General features: G+C 39.3%; 1 protein-coding gene across 6 annotated transcripts in view; it reads right to left on the reverse strand.

Moving 5' to 3' along the window:
* Positions 1-19,135, reverse strand: part of UBR3 (ubiquitin protein ligase E3 component n-recognin 3) — a 237,133-nt gene extending 217,998 nt beyond the window's left edge. For 5 of the 6 annotated variants that reach the window (XM_073882741.1, XM_073882738.1, XM_073882732.1 and 2 more), the window contains exon 1: positions 18,521-19,134. In XM_073882741.1, the coding sequence (XP_073738842.1) occupies positions 18,521-19,068 (548 nt within the window). In that variant the 5' untranslated portion in view covers positions 19,069-19,134. Of the gene's footprint in view, positions 1-18,520 lie in introns of all 6 variants that reach the window. The other variant, XM_073882720.1, reaches the window with a different exon arrangement.
* Between the last annotated feature and the right edge of the window lie 254 nt (positions 19,136-19,389).

The raw sequence follows: 19,389 nt of genomic DNA on the forward strand, positions 1-19,389 counted from the left end.
GTTAATGGACATCAAAAGAAAGGTGGGGTAGCAATCCTTCTATCAGACAACTTAGATTATAACCAAAGACTATAATAAGAGATGAGGAAGGACACTATATCCTACTTAAAGGGTCTATCCAACAGGAAGATCTAACAATTGTAAATATCTATGCCCCTAATATGGGAGCAGCCAATTATATAAGCCAATTAATAACAAAATCAAAGAAACACATCGACAACAATACAATAATAGTAGGGGACTTTAACACCCCCCTCAATGAAATGGACAGATCATCTAAGCAAAAGATCAACAAGGAAATAAAGACTTTAAATGATACACTGGACCAAATGGGCTACACAGATACATTCAGAACATTCCATCCCAAAGTAACAGAATATACATTCTTCTCTAGTGCCCATGGAACATTCTCCAGAATAGATCACATTCTAGGTCACAAATCAGGTCTCAACCGGGACCAAAAGACTGGGATCATTCGGTGCATATTTTCGGACCACAATGCTTTGAAACTAGAACTCAATCACAAAAGGAAAGTTGGAAAGAACTCAAATACATGGAGGCTAAAGAGCATCCTACTAAAGAATGAATGGGTCAACCAAGAAATTGAAGAAAATTTTAAAAAATTCATGGCAACAAATGAAAATGAAAACACAACTGTTCAAAATCCTTGGGATGCAGCAAAGGCAGTCCTAAGAGAAAAGTATATAGCAATACAAGCCTTTCTCAAGAAACAAGAAAGATCTCAAATACACAACCTAACCCTACACTTAAGGAGCCCAGCAGGAGAAGAGAAATAGTAAAGATCAGAGGAGAAATCAATGAAATAGAAACCAAAAGAACAGTAGAACAGATCGATGAAACTAGGAGCTGGTTCTTTGAAAGAATTAACAAGATTGATAAACCCCTGGCCAGACTTATCAAAAAGAAAAGAGAAAGGACCCAAATCAACAAAATCATGAATGAAAGAGGAGAGATCACAACCAACACCAAAGAAATACAAACAATTATAAGAAAATATTATGAGCAACTATATGCCAGCAAATGAGATAATCTGGAAGAAATGGATACCTGCCTAGAGTTGTATCAACTACCAAAACTGAACCAGGAAGAAGTAGAAAACCTGAACAGACCTATAACCACTAAGGAAACTGAAGCAGTCATCAAAAATCTGCCAACAAACAAAAGCCCAGGGCCAGATGGCTTCCCAGGGGAATTCTACCAAACATTCAAAGAAGAATTAATACCTATTCTTCTGAAACTGATCCAAAAAATAGAAATGGAAGGAAAACTTCCAAACTTGTTTTATGAGGCCACCATTACCTTGTCCCTGACAAAGACCCCATCAAAAAGGAGAATTACAGACCAAAATCCTTGATGAATATGTATGCAAAAATTCTCACCAAAATACTAGCCAACAGGATCCAACAGTACATTAAAAGGATTATTCACCATGACCAAGTGGGATTTATCCCTGGGCTGCAAGGTTGGTTCAACATCCACAAATCAATCAAAGTGATACAATACATTAATAAAAGAAAGAACAAGAATCATATGATCCTCTCAATAGATGCAGAAAAAGCATTTGACAAAGTACAGCATCCTTTCTTGATCAAAACTCTTCCGAGTATAGGGATAGAGGGTACATACCTCAATATCATAAAAGCCATCTACGAAAAACCCACAGCGAATATCATTCTCAATGGGAAAAAACTGAGAGCTTTCCTCCTAAGGTCAGGAACACGGCAGGGATGTCCACTATCACCACTGCTATTCAACATAGTATTAGAAGTCCTAGCCACAGCAATCAGACAACAAAAAGAAATCAAAGGCATCCAAGTCAGCAAAGAAGTCAAACTTTCACTCTTTGCAGATGATATGATACTTTATGTGGAAAACCCAAAAGACTCCACCCCAAAACTGCTAGAACTCATACAGGAATTCAGTAATGTGGCAGGATATAAAATCAATGCACAGAAATTTCATTTCTGTACACCAACAACAAGACAGAAAAAAGAGAAATCAAGGAGTCGATCCCATTTATAATTGCACCCAAAACCATAAGATACCTAGGAATAAATCTAACCAAAGAGGCAAAGGATCTGTACTCAGAAAACTATAAAATACTCATGAAAGAAACTGAGGAAAACACAAAGAAATGGAAAAACGTTCCATGCTCATGGATTGGAAGAACAAATACTGTGAAGATGTCAACGCTACCTAGAGCAATCTACACATTCAATGCAATCCCCATCAAAATACCATCAACTTTTTTTCAAAGAAATGGAAAAAATAATCCTAAAATTTGAATGGAACCAGAAAAGACCCCGAATAGCCAGAGGAAGGTTGAAAAAGAAAAGCAAAGCCGGTGGCATCACAATTCCAGACTTCAAGCTCTATTACAAAGCTGTAATCATCAAGACAGTATGGTACTGGCACAAAAACAGACACATAGATCAGTGGAACAGAATCGAGAGCCCAGAAATGGACCCTCAACTCTATGGTCAACTCATCTTCGACAAAGCAGGAAAGAAGATCCAATGGAAAAATGACCGTCTCTTCAACAAATGGTGTTGGGAAAATTGGACAGCCACATGCAGAAGAATGAAACTGGATCATTTCCTTACACCACACAAAAATAGGCTCAAAATGGATGAAAGACCTCAATGTGAGACAGGAGTCCATCAAAATCCTAAAGAACAAAGGCAGCAACCTCTTTGACCTCAGCCACAGCAACTTCTTCCTAGAAACATCGCCAAAAGCAAGGGAAGCCAGGGCAAAAATGAACTATTGGGACTTCATCAAGATAAAAAGCTTTTGCACAGCAAAGGAAACAGTCAACAAAACCAAAAGACAACCGACAGAATGGGAGAAGATATTTGCAAATGACATATCAGATAAAAGGCTACTATCCAAAATCTATAAAGAACTTATCAAACTCAACACCCAAAGAACAAATAATCCAATCAAGAAATGGGCAGAAGGGCGACTGGGTGGCTCAATTGGTTAAGCGACTGCCTTTGGCTCAGATCATGGTCCTGGAGTCCCGGGATCGAGTCCCACATGGGGCTCCCTGCTCGGCAGGGAGTCTGCTTCTCCCTCTGACCCTCTTCTCTCTCATGCTCTCTATCTCTCTCATTCTCTCTATCTCAAATAAATAAATAAATCTTAAAAAAAAAAAAAGAAATGGGCAGAAGACATGAACAGACATTTTCCCAAAGAAGACACCCAAATGGCCAATAGACACATGAAAAAAAGTGCTCAACATCGCTCGGCATCAGGGAAATCCAACTCAAAACCTCAATGAGATACCACCTCACAACACCAGTCAGAATGGCTAAAATTAACAAGTCAGGAAATGACAGATGTTGGCGAGGATGTGGAGAAAGAAACTTACACTGTTGGTGGGAATGCAAGCTGGTGCAGGCACTCTGGAAAATAGTATGGAGGTTCCTCAAAGAGTTGAAAATAGAGCTACCATACAACCCAGCAATTGCACTACTGGGTATTTATCCCAAAGATACAAATGTAGGGATCCGAATGGGTACATGCACCCCAATGTTTATAGCAGCAATGGCAACAACAGCCAAACTATCAAACAGCCACGATATCCAACAACAGAAGAATGGATAAAGAAGATGTGGTGTATATATATACAACGGAATATTATGCAGCCATCAAAAAAATGAAATTTTGCCATTTACAATGACGTGGATAGAACTAGACAGTATTACGCTAAGCGAAATAAGTCAATCAGAGAAAGACACGTATCATATGATCTCAATGATATGGGGAATTCTTTATCTCAGGAAACAAACTGAGGATTGCTGGAGTGGTGGGGGGTGGGAGGGATGGGGTGGCTGGGTGATAGACATTGGGAAGGGTATGTGCTACGGTGAGAGCTGTGAATTGTGTAAGACTGTTGAATCACAGACCTGTACCTCTGAAATAAATAATACATTATGTTTAAAAAAAAAAAAAAAGATAGTAGGAAGAGAAAAATGAAGCGGGGGAAATCAGAGGGGGAGATGAACCATGAGAGACTATGGACTCTGAGAAACAAACCAAGGGTTTTAGAGGGGAGGTGGGTGGGGGGAGGAGTTAGCCTGGTGATGGGTATTAAAGAGGGCAAGTACTGAATGGAGTGCTGGGTGTTACACATAAACAATGAATCATGGAACACTACATCAGAAACTAATGATGTAATGTATGGTGATTAACATAACAGCAAAATAAATTTTTTTTAAAAAAGATGTATTAAACCTTAAAAAAAAAAATCTGAGAATTCATTACCATCATACCTGCACTATTAGAAATATTAAAGGAAGTTTTTCAAGCAACCTTATAAGCCCACATGGCAGGCAACTGATCTTACTGTCAACAGCCATGTGAGTGACCCACCTTAGAAGTTGATCTTCAAGGAAGCAAGCCTTCAGGAAAATATAACCCCAGCCAATATCTTTACTACAAGCCCATGAGATGCTATGCCAGAACCACCTAGGTAAGCCATTTCCAAATCCCTGGTCCACAGAAACTATGAAATAACAAATGTTTGTTGTTTTAAGCTTCTACGTTTCGGAGTGATCTGTTACACAGTGATAGATAACTACTAAAAACACTATCAACAAACCAGACTTAACTGACAATAATAGAACGTTATACCCTACAACAGCTGGACACTCATTCCATTCTTCATATAATATGTCCCAATAAAGTCCTTTTTCCATGTTTAAAAAGCACTGGGATGTTATTAACTCACAGAATTATATAGTCAAACATACAGACCTTTGCAAATGACCTACACTGCATACGTTCATCAACATACACATCAATATACCCACTCTCCGTTCCCTCTTCTCTTACTGAACTGTGGCCCTTGAAAAGTCATACACTGAAGCCCTAACCCCCAGCGGCACCTGGGTAGCTCAGTCGGATGAGCATCCGACTCAGTTTTGGCTCAGGTCATGATCTCAGGGTTGTGAGACTGAGCCCCATGTCAGGCTTTGCACTCAGCAGGGAATCTGCCTGAGATTCTCTCTCTCCCTCTACCCTTCCCCCCACTTGTACTCTCTCTCTCTAAAATAAATCTTAAAAAAAAAAAGTTTTTTTAAGCCCTAACCCCCAATGTGACCATAGTTGGAGATAGGACCTTTGAGGAAGTAAGGTTAAGTGAGGTCATAGGGTGGGGCCCTAATCCAATACAAGTGGTATCCTTATAAGAAGGTAAAGAGACAGGAGGGATACACAGGTACTCAGAGGAAAGACCATGTGAAGATACAGGGAGAAGGCAGTCACCTACAGGCCAAGGGGAGAAGCCTCAGGAGAAACAAAACCTGCCAGCACCTAGATCTTGGACTTCCAGCCTCCAGAACTCTGAAAAATAAATTTCTGTTGTTTAAGTTGCCCAGGCTGTGGTATTATATTATGATAGCAAGCTGACTATACACTCCTTCAGTAGGACACAACTGCCTACACACAATGGAGCCAGCCTCATGGCCAACACTGAAATTAGTTCGGACCTACTGATAGCTTTTCAATACTGACAAGCAGAAAATATCAAAGAATGATATGGATCTTATGGATCCATAATGAATATGGATCTTATCAACTTTACAGTACTGAAGCATTTTAAATTGACATTACAAAAACTATGTTCACAGACCACAAAGGAATCAAACTGGAAATCAGTAAGAGGCATATGTTTAAAAATCCTTAAAATTTGAAAATTAAGTAACACACCTGTAAACAATGCATGGACAAAGAATAAATAAAACTATACTGTGATAATTTCTTTGTGCCTATCATATTTGCAAAGACCAAAAGTTATGATATACTATCTTGACAAGGTACTAAAGCAATGGATATTCTCACTGTACTGAAATAAAGAGTGTAAATTAACATACCAAATATGAGGACAATTTGTAAAAATATATCAAAAGTATAAATGCACACCCATATGATCCAGTAATTCAAGGGATTAGAGTCAGGACTGCCTAATTTCTAATCTAGAACTCTTTTTCATGATACCTATAAGAATATTTTCTCAATGCACAAAGAAAGAATTTTCTTATGGTGTCCAAGTGAAAGAGATAAGTTATCAGATGTAGTCTAGGTATAATAACATATTGTAACTCCCACAGTTTTCAATAGCTTGAACAATCAAGGAGAAAGTCAAAATCAGAGCTAATTCAAAAAAAATCCTACCAAGCAGGAAACAAAGACTGGCACTTGGCCAGGGAGCACAGGCTAGGGACCCATCCAATCATGGCTGATTAAGGACCTAACCTGTGGCCCCACACCCAGTCACAGAGTTCAACTAGCTACATCACTCAGCCAGGGAGTACAGCCTGTGACTCTACCCAACCAGAGGAGATTATGGAGCCCAGGCAATGGCCCCGCTTTATCACAGAACCCAGTCAGCAGCCCCACCTAAATGTAGACTCATTCGACAGTAGAACCCAGCCAGTGGACCCCTCTCAACTTCAGAGCACAGGCAGTGGCCCCACCCAACCAAACACCCAGAAAGGAAATGCTGCCTGCCAGTGGCAGATGACCCATCCAGAATCCCAGGCTGGGCTGACTGAAGAAAATCTTTCCCTTCCAAAGTGAACCTATAAATACTGGAAGAGGAGACTACTTCTTCAAATGCACAGATATCAATGCAAAAACAGAAGGATCAAGAAGAATCAGGTATACCTGACACTACCAAAGGAAATCAATAAAGTTCCAATAACCGACCATGAAGAAACAGAGCTGAACTAAATGACAAAGAATTCAGAATAATCCGCTTAAATAAGTTCTGTGAACTACAAGAAAACCCAGATAGACAAGCAAAAATCGGAGGAAAATGCGTGAATAAAGTAAGTTCAAGAAGAAATTAAAATCATTTTAAAAACAAATTCTTGAGCTGAAGAAAATAACTTAACTGAAAAATTCAACAGAACTCTTCAACAGCAGACTTCACCAAGAAGAAAGAATCCATGAACACAAAGACAGGTCATTTGAAATCATCCAGTCAGAGGAGCAAAAGAAAAAAGAATGAGAAAGAGTGAAGAAAGGTACAGGACTCCTAAGATACCACACAAACAACATACACATTATGGGAATCACAAAAGGAGAAAATAGAGAAGGAGACCAAAAGTCTATTTAAAGTAATATGGCTGAAAACATCCCAAATTTGGGGAAATAAATGGACATTAAGACTTAGGAAGCCCTAGAGTCCCTAAACAGGTTGAGCCCAAAAAGGGCTACACTGAGACACATTTTAATTAAGTTATCAAAAGTCCAACAGAAAGAAAAATTTGAAAGCAGCAAGAGAAAACAACTCATCATACAAGTGAACCCCCATTAAGTCTATAAAATAATTTCTCAGCATAAATCTTGTAAGCCAGGAGAGAGTGGGATGATTTAGTCAAAATACTGAAAGAAAAAACTGCCAACTAAGAATACTATGCCCAGAAAAACTGCCCTTCAGAAATGAAGGAGGGGGCACCTGGGTGGCTCAGTCAGTTAAGCGTCTGCATCCGGATCAGGCCATGAGGCCAGGGTCCTGGTATCAAGCTCCCAGGATCATCAGGGAGTCTGCTTCTCCCTCTGCCCCTACCCACTGCTCATGCACTCGCGCTCTCTCTCACTCTCAAATAAATAAAATCTTTAAAAAAAGAAAGAAATGAAAGAGAAATACTTTCCCAAATAAAAAAAAGCTGAGAAAATTCATCACCCCTACATAAGACTTAAAAGAAATGCTAAAGAGAATTCTTAAAGCTGAAATGAAAGGATGCTAATTAATAATGTGAAAATATATGAATATATAAAACTCACCAGCAAAGATAAATATACAAAATAAGATTCTCTAATAAAGGAAATATAGGCATGTATAGAGAAAATATAAGAATGTATAAAACTCACCAGCAAAGGTAAATATACAAAGTAAGATTCTCTAATACTGCAAAGGTAGTATGCAAATCACTTTCAACTCTTGTATAAAAGTTAAAAAATGAACATACCAAAAACAACTATAACTACAATAATTAAAAAGATATAAAGTGTAATATCAATAATCTAAATGTGAGAGGGAGACATGTAGAACTACAGAGTTTTAGGTTGTTATCAACTTTAAAAAGGTTGTTCTAAGATATTTTATGTCAGTCTTGTGGTAACCACAACAGAAGAACCTGTGGTAGGTATACAAAAAAGTCAAGAGGAAACAAATCAAAGCATGTCATCAGAAAACTTCATCAAATCACAAAGGAAGAGAGAAAAATGGAACTATAAGAGTCAAAAAGCAATTAACAAAATAGCAACAAAAAGTCCTTACCTATCAACAAATACTAAATGTAAATGGATTAAATTCTCCAATCAGAAGTCCTAGAGAAGCTGGATGGATTTTTAAAAAATCCAACGACATGTTGCCTACAAGGAACTCATGTTAGCTTAATGGGGCACACATAAGCTGAAAGGGATAGAAAAGATACCCCAAGTAAATGGTAGTTAAGAGAGAGCAAATGTGGCTGCCATTACATCAGATAAAATAGACTTTAAGTCCAAAATGGTCACAAGAGGGGGAAAAAAAGGTTATTACATAATACGGGATCAACTCATCAAGAAGATATAACAATTGTAAATATTTATGTACCTAAACATCAGAGCACCTAAATATGTAAAAGAAGCAGTAACACAACTGAAAAAAAAATAAAATAAACAGCAATACAATAATAAGGGACTGTGATACTCTACTCTTAACAATGGATAGATCATCCAGACAGGCAATTAATAAGGAAATAGCAAATATAAACAACACTATAAACCAAATGGACGTAACACATACAGAACGTTCCATCCAACAGCAGCAGTATACACATCCATCTCAAGACAGAACATTCTCCCAGAAAGATCATATGTTAAGCCACAAAATAAGTCTTAACAAATTCAAGCAGACTGAAATTACATCTTTTCTGAACACAATGAAAACTATAAAACAAGAAATCAATAACAGGAGAGAAACTGGGATTCTCACAAATACGGGAAAATAGACAATACACTCCTGAACAAACAATAGGTCAAAAAAGAAAGGAAAATCAAAAAAAATCTCGAAACAAATTAAAATGGAAACACAACAAACCAAAACCTACAAGATGCCAAAAAAGCAGTTCCAATTGGAAAATTTATAGCTATAAATGCTTACATTAAGGAAAAAGAAAGATTACAAATAAACAATCTAACTTGACATATCAAGGAACTAAAGGAACGGAAGGAAGGAAGGAAGGAACTAAGTCCAAAGCTAGCAGAAGAAAGAAAATAGAATAGAGCAGAAAGACATGAAATAAAGAATGAAAAATCAATAGAAAAGAACAAACAAAACTTAGACTTGGTTTTTTGAAAAGATAAACAAAACTGACCGATCTTTAGCTAGACTAATCACAAAAAAAAGAAAAATGACTCAAATTAATAAAAGTATAAAGAAAGAGGAGAAATTACAACTGGTATTAGTACCACAGAAATATAAAGGAACATAAGAGGCTACTATGAACAATTATACACAAATTGGACAACCTAGAAGAAACGGATAAACTCCTAGAAACATACGATCACTGAAGACTAAATCAATGAAAAAAACGAAAATCTGAACAGACCAATAACAAAGGAGACTGAATCAGTAATCAAATATCTCCCAGCCAAAAAAGCCCAGGACCAGATGACTTCACTGGTGAATTCTACCAAACATTTAAAGAAGAATTAATGCCAATCCTTCTCAAACTCTTCCAAAACATTGAAGAATGAATACTCTCAAATTTATTTTGCAAGGCTAACATTACTCTGATACCAAAACCAGATGATAAGGACACTAAAAGAAAGGAAAATTACAGGCCAATATCCCTGATGCATATTGATGCAAAAATTCTCAACAAAATGCTAGCAAACTGAACTCAACAGCACCTGAAAAGATCAGATCCTACACCATAATCAAGAGGGATTTATCCCTGGGATATAAAGATGGTTCAAAATATGCAAATCAGTGTAACACCACATTCACAGAAAGAAGGCTAAAGATCATACGATAATCTCAACAGATGCAGAAAAAGCAATTCACGAAAGTCAACATCTGTTTCATGATAAAAACTCAACAAACTGAGTACAGAGGAAATATATTTCAACATAATAAAAGTTATATATGACAAGTCCACAGCTAACATCATATTAAATGGTGAAAAACTGAAAACTTTTCTTTAAAATCAGGAACAAGATATAGGTGCCTATTATCATCACTTCTACTCAACATAGCATTGGAAGTCCCAATTGCAACAACTAGGGAAGAAAAAGAAATAAAAGGCATCCAAATCAGAAAGAAAGAAGTGAAATTATCTCTGTTTACAGATGACCTATTATATATAGAAAACCTTAAAAAACTATTAGAATATTACTAGTCACAGGACACAAATCAACAGACAAAAATCAACTTCATTTTTATATACTAACAATGAACTATATGAAAGAAAAATAAGGAAAGAAATGCCATTTACAACAGTATCCAAAACAATAAAATATGTAAGAATAAATTTAACCAAGGAGGTGAAAGATCTGTGCACTGAAAAATACAAAATAGTGATGAAAGAAATTTAAGAAGAAACAAATAAATGGAAGGAAAGATATCCCATGTTCATGGACAGGAAAAATTAATATTGTTAAAATGTCTATACTAGGCAAACCAATTTATAGAATCAATGCAAATCCCTACCAAAATTCCAATAGCATTTTTTAAGGAAATAGAAAAAATCCCAAAGTTCATATGAAATCACAAAAGACCCTAAATAGCCTAAGCAACCTAGAGAAAGAAGAACAAAGCTGGAGATATCACACTTTCTGATTTCAAACTGTATTTCAAAGCTATAGTAATCAAAATGGCATGGCACTGGCATAAAAACAGACATACAAGGGCACCTTGGTGGCTCAGTCATTAAGCATCTGCCTTCAGCTCAGGTCATGATCCGAGGGTCCTGGGATCAAGCCCCATGTCAGGCTCCCTGCTCAGCAGGAAGCCTGCTTCTCCCTCTCACACTCCCCTTGCTTGTGTTCCCTCTCTGTCTCTGTCAAATAAATAAATAAAATCTTTAAAAAAATAAATAAAAATAAAAAATGGGCAAAGGAACAGAACAGACATTTTTCCAAAGACAACATACAAATGGCCAACATGTACATGAAAAGGTGCTCAACAACAATCATAGGAAATATAAATCAAAACCACAATGAGGTAGATCACCTCATTTCTGTTAGTACAGCTTTTATCCAAGAAACAAGAGATAACAAGTGTTGGCAAAGATGTAAAGAAAAGAGGACTCCTGTTTACTGCTGGTGGGAATGTAAACTGGTACATGCAAAAATGTTCACTGCTGTGGAAACAATGAAAAAATGTAAAGCATCTAATTGTCCCTTACCAAAGAAATAGATTGCCAAGCCATGATTTAATCATACCACAGAATACTTAGTAGCACTTAGAAATGAATGAATTAGTCCATATTAGTAACTTGGTAAGTGAAAAAGGCAAGCTTTAAAAATATTCATAGGGGTACCTGGGTGGCTCAGTCGTTAAGCGTCTGCCTTTGGCTCAGGTCATGATCCCAGAGTCCTGGGATCGAGTCCCACATCGGGCTCCCTGCTCCGCAGGAAGCCAGCTTCTCCCGAGCCAGCTTCTCCCTCTCCCACTCCTTCTGCTAGTGTTCCCTCTCTCACTGTGTCTCTCTCTATCAAATAAATAAAATCTTTAAAAAAATAAATAAAATAAAAATATTCATATAATTTATGTGCAATTTTAACACTAAAACAATCATATATTGTTTAAAGTAGCAAAAGTACAAAACATGCATGGATTTTCACACAGGAATTTCAGGGTAATGGTAACCCCTGGGGAGGGAAAGAGAAAGGAAGGTAGAAGATGACCCTTAGTTCTCTGGTCAAAAGAAGCTCTATAGCAAATAGGGCAAAAGGTTAACATCTATTAATCTCAGTGGTGAGTACAGGGCTATCTTTTATATTACTTTTGTACCTTTCTATATATTGAAAATGTTTCATAGTTGAAAATAGTTTTAATGGCTTTTATATAACATAAAAATGATTAGAAAAAATAATTACAATCTAATGACTTCCAAATTGCTGTGCTCTAGTTAAACCTTATTACAATGAAGATGACTAGAGATTACACTTCCAGCTCAAGTAGACTCTTCTACACTAAGACTCTGTCTATACTATTTCTGGTAAACTAGCAATGAAAAAAAAAAAAGTAAAATGAACACAGAAAAGTGAACAAAAAATTTCTTCAACTCTTTCCTCCAAGCTCTTGAATCATGAGAAATGTGTTCCCTTGCTTGAATTCATGACCTGAGTCAGATGGATATTGCAGTAGAGAAAATTCCAGATTCACAGGGAAGAAAATCTCACAAGTAATTCATGTAAATACATGGAAACATATATAATAATTTAAGAGATTAGTTCTAACACCGTCCCTACAAAATCAGTAAACACAAAATTTGATACAAGTAACCAATTTACTAAAACTCTAAATATGTCTGAGAGGATATAAATAAAAGAGGTAGAGGCACAGGTCTTTATCATCAAATCTTTATTGAAAGTTTTTATTTGTATAGATATAACCTAGAGATGATAAAAATTGTTATAATTCAGAATCAAATCCTGCAATATGGTTTCACAGTGTACTTATGTTACAGGAGTGTTGCCCCTACAGATGAGCAGGGAAAGTAAAACTTGCCACCAGACTTTGCAGAAGATACAACATGAATAGAGCATGAAACTTCAAGGATAGGAATGTATACAGTGGTTAAAGAAATAATGGAGGATCCCACTGCAATGGAGATTATAAGGTTGGCAGTGCCGGGAGAGGCCACATGTGAGTTTAGGTGATCCTTGAAACTTTAAGAGTAGTCTAGAAAGAACTCTCACTAGAATATGAATTCAATTAGAATATCACCATTTTGCAAACCCTAATAAAAATATGGATCTGGACAATAATAATCAATAGCTACTAAATCTTTAACAAGATAGGTAACTTTATAATAAATGGATCATACTGACAACTCTGAGCCCATTGATTAATCCTAGCATTAACCAAAGGAGAGACAAGGAAACATTCTGTAGCTCCTGATATGATCCAACAGGAAGTATAAAACCATTATGAAGTTTCCTTGCTAAACAAAACAAAACAAAAAAATAGAATCTAAAATTTGATCAAGACTCTAGACCCCAACCACTGGTTTACAGGAAATAATGGGCAGAGGAACAAGTTAAACATCACATCTCAGAGATGCAATCAGTAATACCCAGAATGCAGGTTCCTTCAACTAGTAGACAAAAAAAAAAAAAAAAAAAAAGGGAGGAGGGTGCTGAAGGGGGTATAACATAAAAGAGTCCTAAGAGATATAACAACCAAACACAATATGAGGGCCTTGTTTGAATCCTAATTCTAAACCAACCCTAAGAAATCATTCATGAAACAACTGGGAAAATCTGAACATTCACTGGATATTTGAAGACTTTCAGAAATAATTGTGAATATTTTAGGTGTGGTAAATGGTACTGTGGTTGTTCTTTTAATCATGATAAAATATACCTAACATAAAACTTACTGTTTTAACCTTTTTTTAAGTGTACAATTCAGTAATATTAAAAACATTCACACAGTTGCGCAGCCATCACCACAATCCATCTCAAGAACTTTTTCATCTTCCCAAATTGAAACTCTGTACCCATTACACAATAACTCCCCACTCCTCTCTCCCTCCAGCTCCTGGCAACTACCATTCTACCTTCTGTCTCTAAAATTAAACTATTGAGGTACCTCATAAAAACAGAATCATACAATATTTGTCCTTTATATCTGGCTTATTTCACTTAGCATAATGTCTTCAAGGATCATCCCTACTGCAGCATGTATCCCAACTCCATTCCTTTTAAAGGCTGAGTAACATTCCATCTTATGTATATACCACATTTTGCTTACCCATTCACCTGTCAATGGACATTTGAGTTATGTTTTATTTTTAAGAGTTCACATCTCTGTACTGAGGTACATACTCAAATATTTAAAAATTAAATTATAAGATAGCTGAGATTTGCTTCAAAATACTCCAGTTTGGAAAGAAAGGGCAATGAAACAATATATCACTTCTCACGTAACAGATTAACAAAGATTAAAATACTGATAATACCATATATATTGGCCAAGATGTGGGGAAACATGCTCTTTCATTCATTGTTGGTAGACTATAAATTTATGTCTTTGGAGGGCTCTACCAAAGTTTAAAGTGTACATTTACTTTAACCAAGATAATAACTTCTAGGAATTTATCCTCACCTATGAGCTCACACATATACACAAAGAAGAGTATACAAGCATACTAACTGCAACAATGTTTATAATAGTCCACGACTGGAAACAATTTAAATGTCTATCACTAGGAAAATGACAGCATAAATTACAGGAAAAAAATATAAAAGTGCAATGAAATACAATTTAACTGTAAAAAAAGAAAAGAAATGGTTCTAATGTACACTAATAAGAGACAGGGTCCAATAATTATGTTAAGGGGGAAAAAGCCAGGTACAGAAGAGTATACACTATTTAACCAGACATTCACTGCTTCCATTTCTGGCACTGCCACAGACCAAATAAATCTAAAAATTTCCCACAACAAAAGAGCTACAATTGCAGAGTAAATTATAACTAACATCTTTTAAATGTATAGCTAAGCTTAAAATAAGGGAAATCTATCACTGAGGAGTGGGAGAGAGGAAAGTGGAACCCTTACTTTTTACTTTATCCACTTATTTTTTTTAAAGATTTTATTTATTTGAGAGAGAGAGAATGAGAGATAGAGAGCACGAGAGGGAAGAGGGTCAGAGGGAGAAGCAGACTCCCTGCTGAGCAGGGAGCCCGATGTGGGACTCGATCCCAGGACTCCAGGACCATGACCTGAGCCGAAGGCAGTCGACTGCTTAACCAACTGAGCCACCCAGGCGCCCTCCACTTATTTTTTTTTTTAAGATTTTATTTATTTATCTGAGAGAGAGAAAGCATGAGCCATGCAGAGGGATCATGATCCGAACCGAAGGCAGACGCTTAACTGACAGCCACGCAGGTGCCCCTCCACATATTTTTATGTTGTAACCAGTATGTATTACTTTTGAAATTAAAAAAGAAATTATCGGGGCACCTGGGTGGCTCAGTCATTAAGTATCTGCCTTCAGCTCAGGTCGTGATCCCAGGGTCCTGGGATCGAGCCCCACATCGGGCTCCCTGCTCAGCAGGAAGCCTGCTTCTCCCCTCTCCCACTCCCCCTGCTTGTGTTCCCTCTCTCGCTGTCTCTGTCAAATAAATAAATAAAATCTTTAAAAAAAAAAAAAAGAAAGAAACAAAGGCCCAAATAAGAACAGCATATTAGGGGCGCCTGGGTGGCTCAGTCAGTTAAGCATCTGCCTTCGGCTCAGGTCATGATCCCAGGGTCCTGGGTTAGAGCCCCACATCGGGCTCCCTGCTCAGTGGGGAGTATGCTTCTCCCTCTGCCTGCCACTCCCCCTGCTTTGTGCTCTCTCTCTCTGACAAATAAAAATCTTAAAAAAAAAAAAGACAAAAACACAGTATTGAACAGAAGTACCCAATAGGAATGCTATTTGTAGAGGCAGTAGAGAGAAATGTTGAGCTGTCACTCTCTGGAGCCAGCAGGCTGGCAGTAGCTTACTACCTGTATAACCCTGAGCAAATTTTTTAAAACTGTGCCCCACTTTCCTCTTCTGTATCATGGGAATAATGACAGTTACAATCTCAGGTTTGTTGAAGATTAAATGAGTTACATAATGTAAAGCAGTTAATATTTGACCACTGTTTACCACACAGATGGATAAAAATCCAAAGTGTTAATAACACTCTTTTAATGAAGCTGTTGGAACACAAGAAGTCTGATACTTTGCTTAAGTACTCAGCCTTATGAAGGGCAATTTGTAAATCCCACCGTTGAGAATTTATCTCACTGATATTTTTGCAGGTGTAAAAAGACAAGTATAGGGGCAACTGGGTGGCTCAGTTGTTAAGCATCTGCCTTCAGCTCAGGTCCTGGGATGTAGCCCCACGTTGGGAATCCCTGCTCAGCAGGGAGTCTGCTTCTCCCTCTCCCTCTGTCCCTGCCCCTCCTCGTGCTCTCTCTTGCTCATCCTCTCTCAAATAAATAAAATCTTTAAAAAAAGAAAAAAAAGGTATACAGGTTTTTTATTTCATACTTGAAACCCAAATGTCAAATATCAAAAATGATGATAAATAAAGAGTGGCGGGGGCACCTGAGTGGCTCAGTCAGTTAAACGTCTGACTCTTGATTTCAGCTTAGGTCATGATCTCAGGGTTATGAGCTAGAGCCCCACAATGGGCTTTGTGCTGGGTGTGGAGCTGCTTAACATTCTCTCTCTCTCTCTATCTCTGTGTCTGCCCTTTCCCCGGCTCATGCGTACTCTCTCTTTCTTAAAAAGCAAAAACAAAAAATAAAAAAATAAATTAAAAGAGTGGCAAATTCATGACATGAACACTATACAGCAGTGTTTTTTGGGGTTTTTTTTTAGAGTAGGGTGAGTACACTGATTTACTGACATGGAAAGACCTCTTGGTAAGTGCTTGGTAAGTGAAAAATGCAAGATGTTATGTTAGCTTTTGCATGAAAAGAAACTGAATAATCAAAATACATATTCATCCTTGTTTGTTTTTGCACTAAGAGAAAATAGTAATGGTGAGAAGGAACTCGGCAGATGAAAGCCAGGATGGGAGGGAAACTTCAAACTGTGCAACTTTTTATTTTTTTCTCTTGTGCTTTTTTGGCTACATGAATATTTTACCTACTCAAATATTAATTTTTTTAAAGTATTTTTTAAGTGTAAGGAATACACTTTGGTTCTCAAACACTGGCTGCAATTACTACTACCGTTGTTGTTAGTAGCAGTAGTGATAGTAGTTACAAGCTCAAAATACCTCCTTTCTGAAGCCTTTTTCATACTCCCTCTGCACAGAAGCCTCCTCTAACTCCCAGACTATTTAAAGAATTTATCATTTTCTACTCTAGTGTAAGCCGCTTAGGAGGTAGGTCAATGTCTTGTTCATTCTTAATATCCTAGGAGGCTTGCTTGCACCTGGTAGATACAAACATTCTGTAGTAACAGTAACCTACAAGTACTCCAAAGAAGAAAATAGCAACCCTTTCTAAAAGGGTCTATTCCTTTTTTATAAGGATATGCTCTATCCTTAATTATAAGACCTGAAAATTTTAGAACTTGAATAACTGGATTTGCTAACATTCGCCCAGCCAAAATGTCCTCTCTTTCACCAAGTTTTTTTTCTTTTCCCAGGACTTCCCCAGACAGTGATAACATGTCCCAAGCCAAGACACTACATGTACCAACTCTTTAACTCACTGCAATCTCTGAAATGCCTTTTATCCTAAGTCCCAACACCCTGGTACATTGCTCCTATCCAAAAAGCATTTGTTGGGCGCCTGGGTGGCTCAGTCCTTAAGCGTCTCTGCCTTCTGCTCAGGTCATGTTCGGCGGGAAGCCTGCTTCTCCTCTCCCACTCCCCCCTGCTTGTATTCCTGCTCTTGCTCTCTCTCTCTCTGTCAAATAAGTAAATAAAATCTTTAAAAAAAAAAAAAAAGAAAAGAAAAAGCATTTGTTGACTGTCTCCTTTTAGACAGAGGTTCACATATTATAAGTCAGTGAATAAAGTGCCCTTTTAACCGAAGACCTAATATCTGATAACTAATTCGCTCAGTGTTTTGTTTGTTCTTCTGGTATGTAGGGTGTTCTATAACCGACTGTTCAGTAGCCCAATTCTAGATGTCATTCCGGCACACCAAATACTCCACTGACAGCTCAACAGTCACTTTTCATGCAGGCCCCTCCCCTTCCCTCCTCCCTCAACCCTCATAAGCCCTAGAGCTCCTTCCCCGATACTGACAGACACACTGACAGTTCAGAAGTCCTTCTACCCAAGCTGTCCTCCCCTACAGCTGCAAGACCACCTCCCCGACTCTTACCATCCTGCGACCCAATTCGCCCCAATACCATCCCCCTCCCAGCCAATCCAAACCACATCACCAGTTTCTTCCCAAGAACCAGGCCGCTTTAAAGCTTTTCCCAATAAGTACACAATTGACAGCTCGACACCAGATTCCCCCAAGTAATCCTTTCCTCCTTCTTCCCCTCCTACCCCCCGCACTGGTTCTCCTGTCGCTACCACTCACTTGCCCTGGCTTCCCCGAAAATTCACAGCCTCGTTCGGTAAACACGCTCTCCGCTCTCCCCATTCCCTTTCCACCGCTGACAGCTCAGTCACCTCCATCCCCATGTGGCTGTACCCTCCCCCACTCCTTTCCCTTGACAGCTCAGGGTCGGCTCCCAGCCTTCCCTCGGCCCCAGGCCTCCCCAGACCCGACTTGGGCCGCCCGCGGTGCCCCCCGCCCCGCAGAAGGGCTCCACTCACCCACTCTCCCGCATCACGTTGCTGTCCCCGCAGTCACAGGCACCCCCAGCCTGGCTGCGGAACATATTGAAGTCGTGTCCGGTGTGGTCGCCCTGGTGGAAGCACTCCGCGCACAGCGACATGCAGGGGGAGATGCCGCACGTCCGGCAGCGGTAGGCCACGAAGTTGGCTGTCCAGACCAGGCCGCAGAGCGCCGCGGGGTCGTAGGCCCGCACCGCCGCGCAGAACTCGTCGTAGCCTCCGCCGCCCGCCAGAAGGCACTTACACCACTCCAGGGCCTCCTCCTCGGCCGCCCCCGGACCGCCCCCGCCGCCGGCTACCGCCGCCTCCTCGCCGTCCGCAGTCGTGGTCAGCGGCCGCTCGGCGCTCAGCACCCGCTCCAGCAGCGCCTGTAGCTCCTCAGCACCTGCCCTGTTGTCCGGCCGGCTGAGGGCCGCCTTCAGATGCGCCGCAGTGGCCGCCTTGTCCAGGGCCAGCCCAGGCGCGGGCAGCTCGGGTTGGGGCGGCTGCGGCCCTCCGACGGCCGCCGCGGCCGCCGCCGCCGCCATGATGAGAGCTCAGAATTTGGAGAGCCCAGGGCCGGCGGCTCCTCCCGGGAGGGTGGGGGAATTGACTGCTGCGATTGCTCGGCCCGCCCAACTCTCGCGATACCCCGGAGCCGCCGCGCACCTCCGTCCGCGTCCCCGCCCCTGCACACGCCCCCTCGGGCTTCGGGGCCTGCTCCCCGCCTCTCTCTCGTGGGTCCTCTTCTGTTCCTTACCCTCTCCTCTTGGGTCTCAAAGCTGAGAGCTACTGAGATAAGGGACCCGCCTTTAAAAATATATATATATGGACAACTTTTTCTGGACCATATGAAAAATCTTTCAATA

Source organism: Callorhinus ursinus, unplaced genomic scaffold (assembly GCF_003265705.2).
Source record: "Callorhinus ursinus isolate GAN/ISIS: 27379988/994484 unplaced genomic scaffold, GSC_fseal_2.0 scaffold2, whole genome shotgun sequence".
NCBI lineage: Eukaryota > Metazoa > Chordata > Mammalia > Carnivora > Otariidae > Callorhinus > Callorhinus ursinus.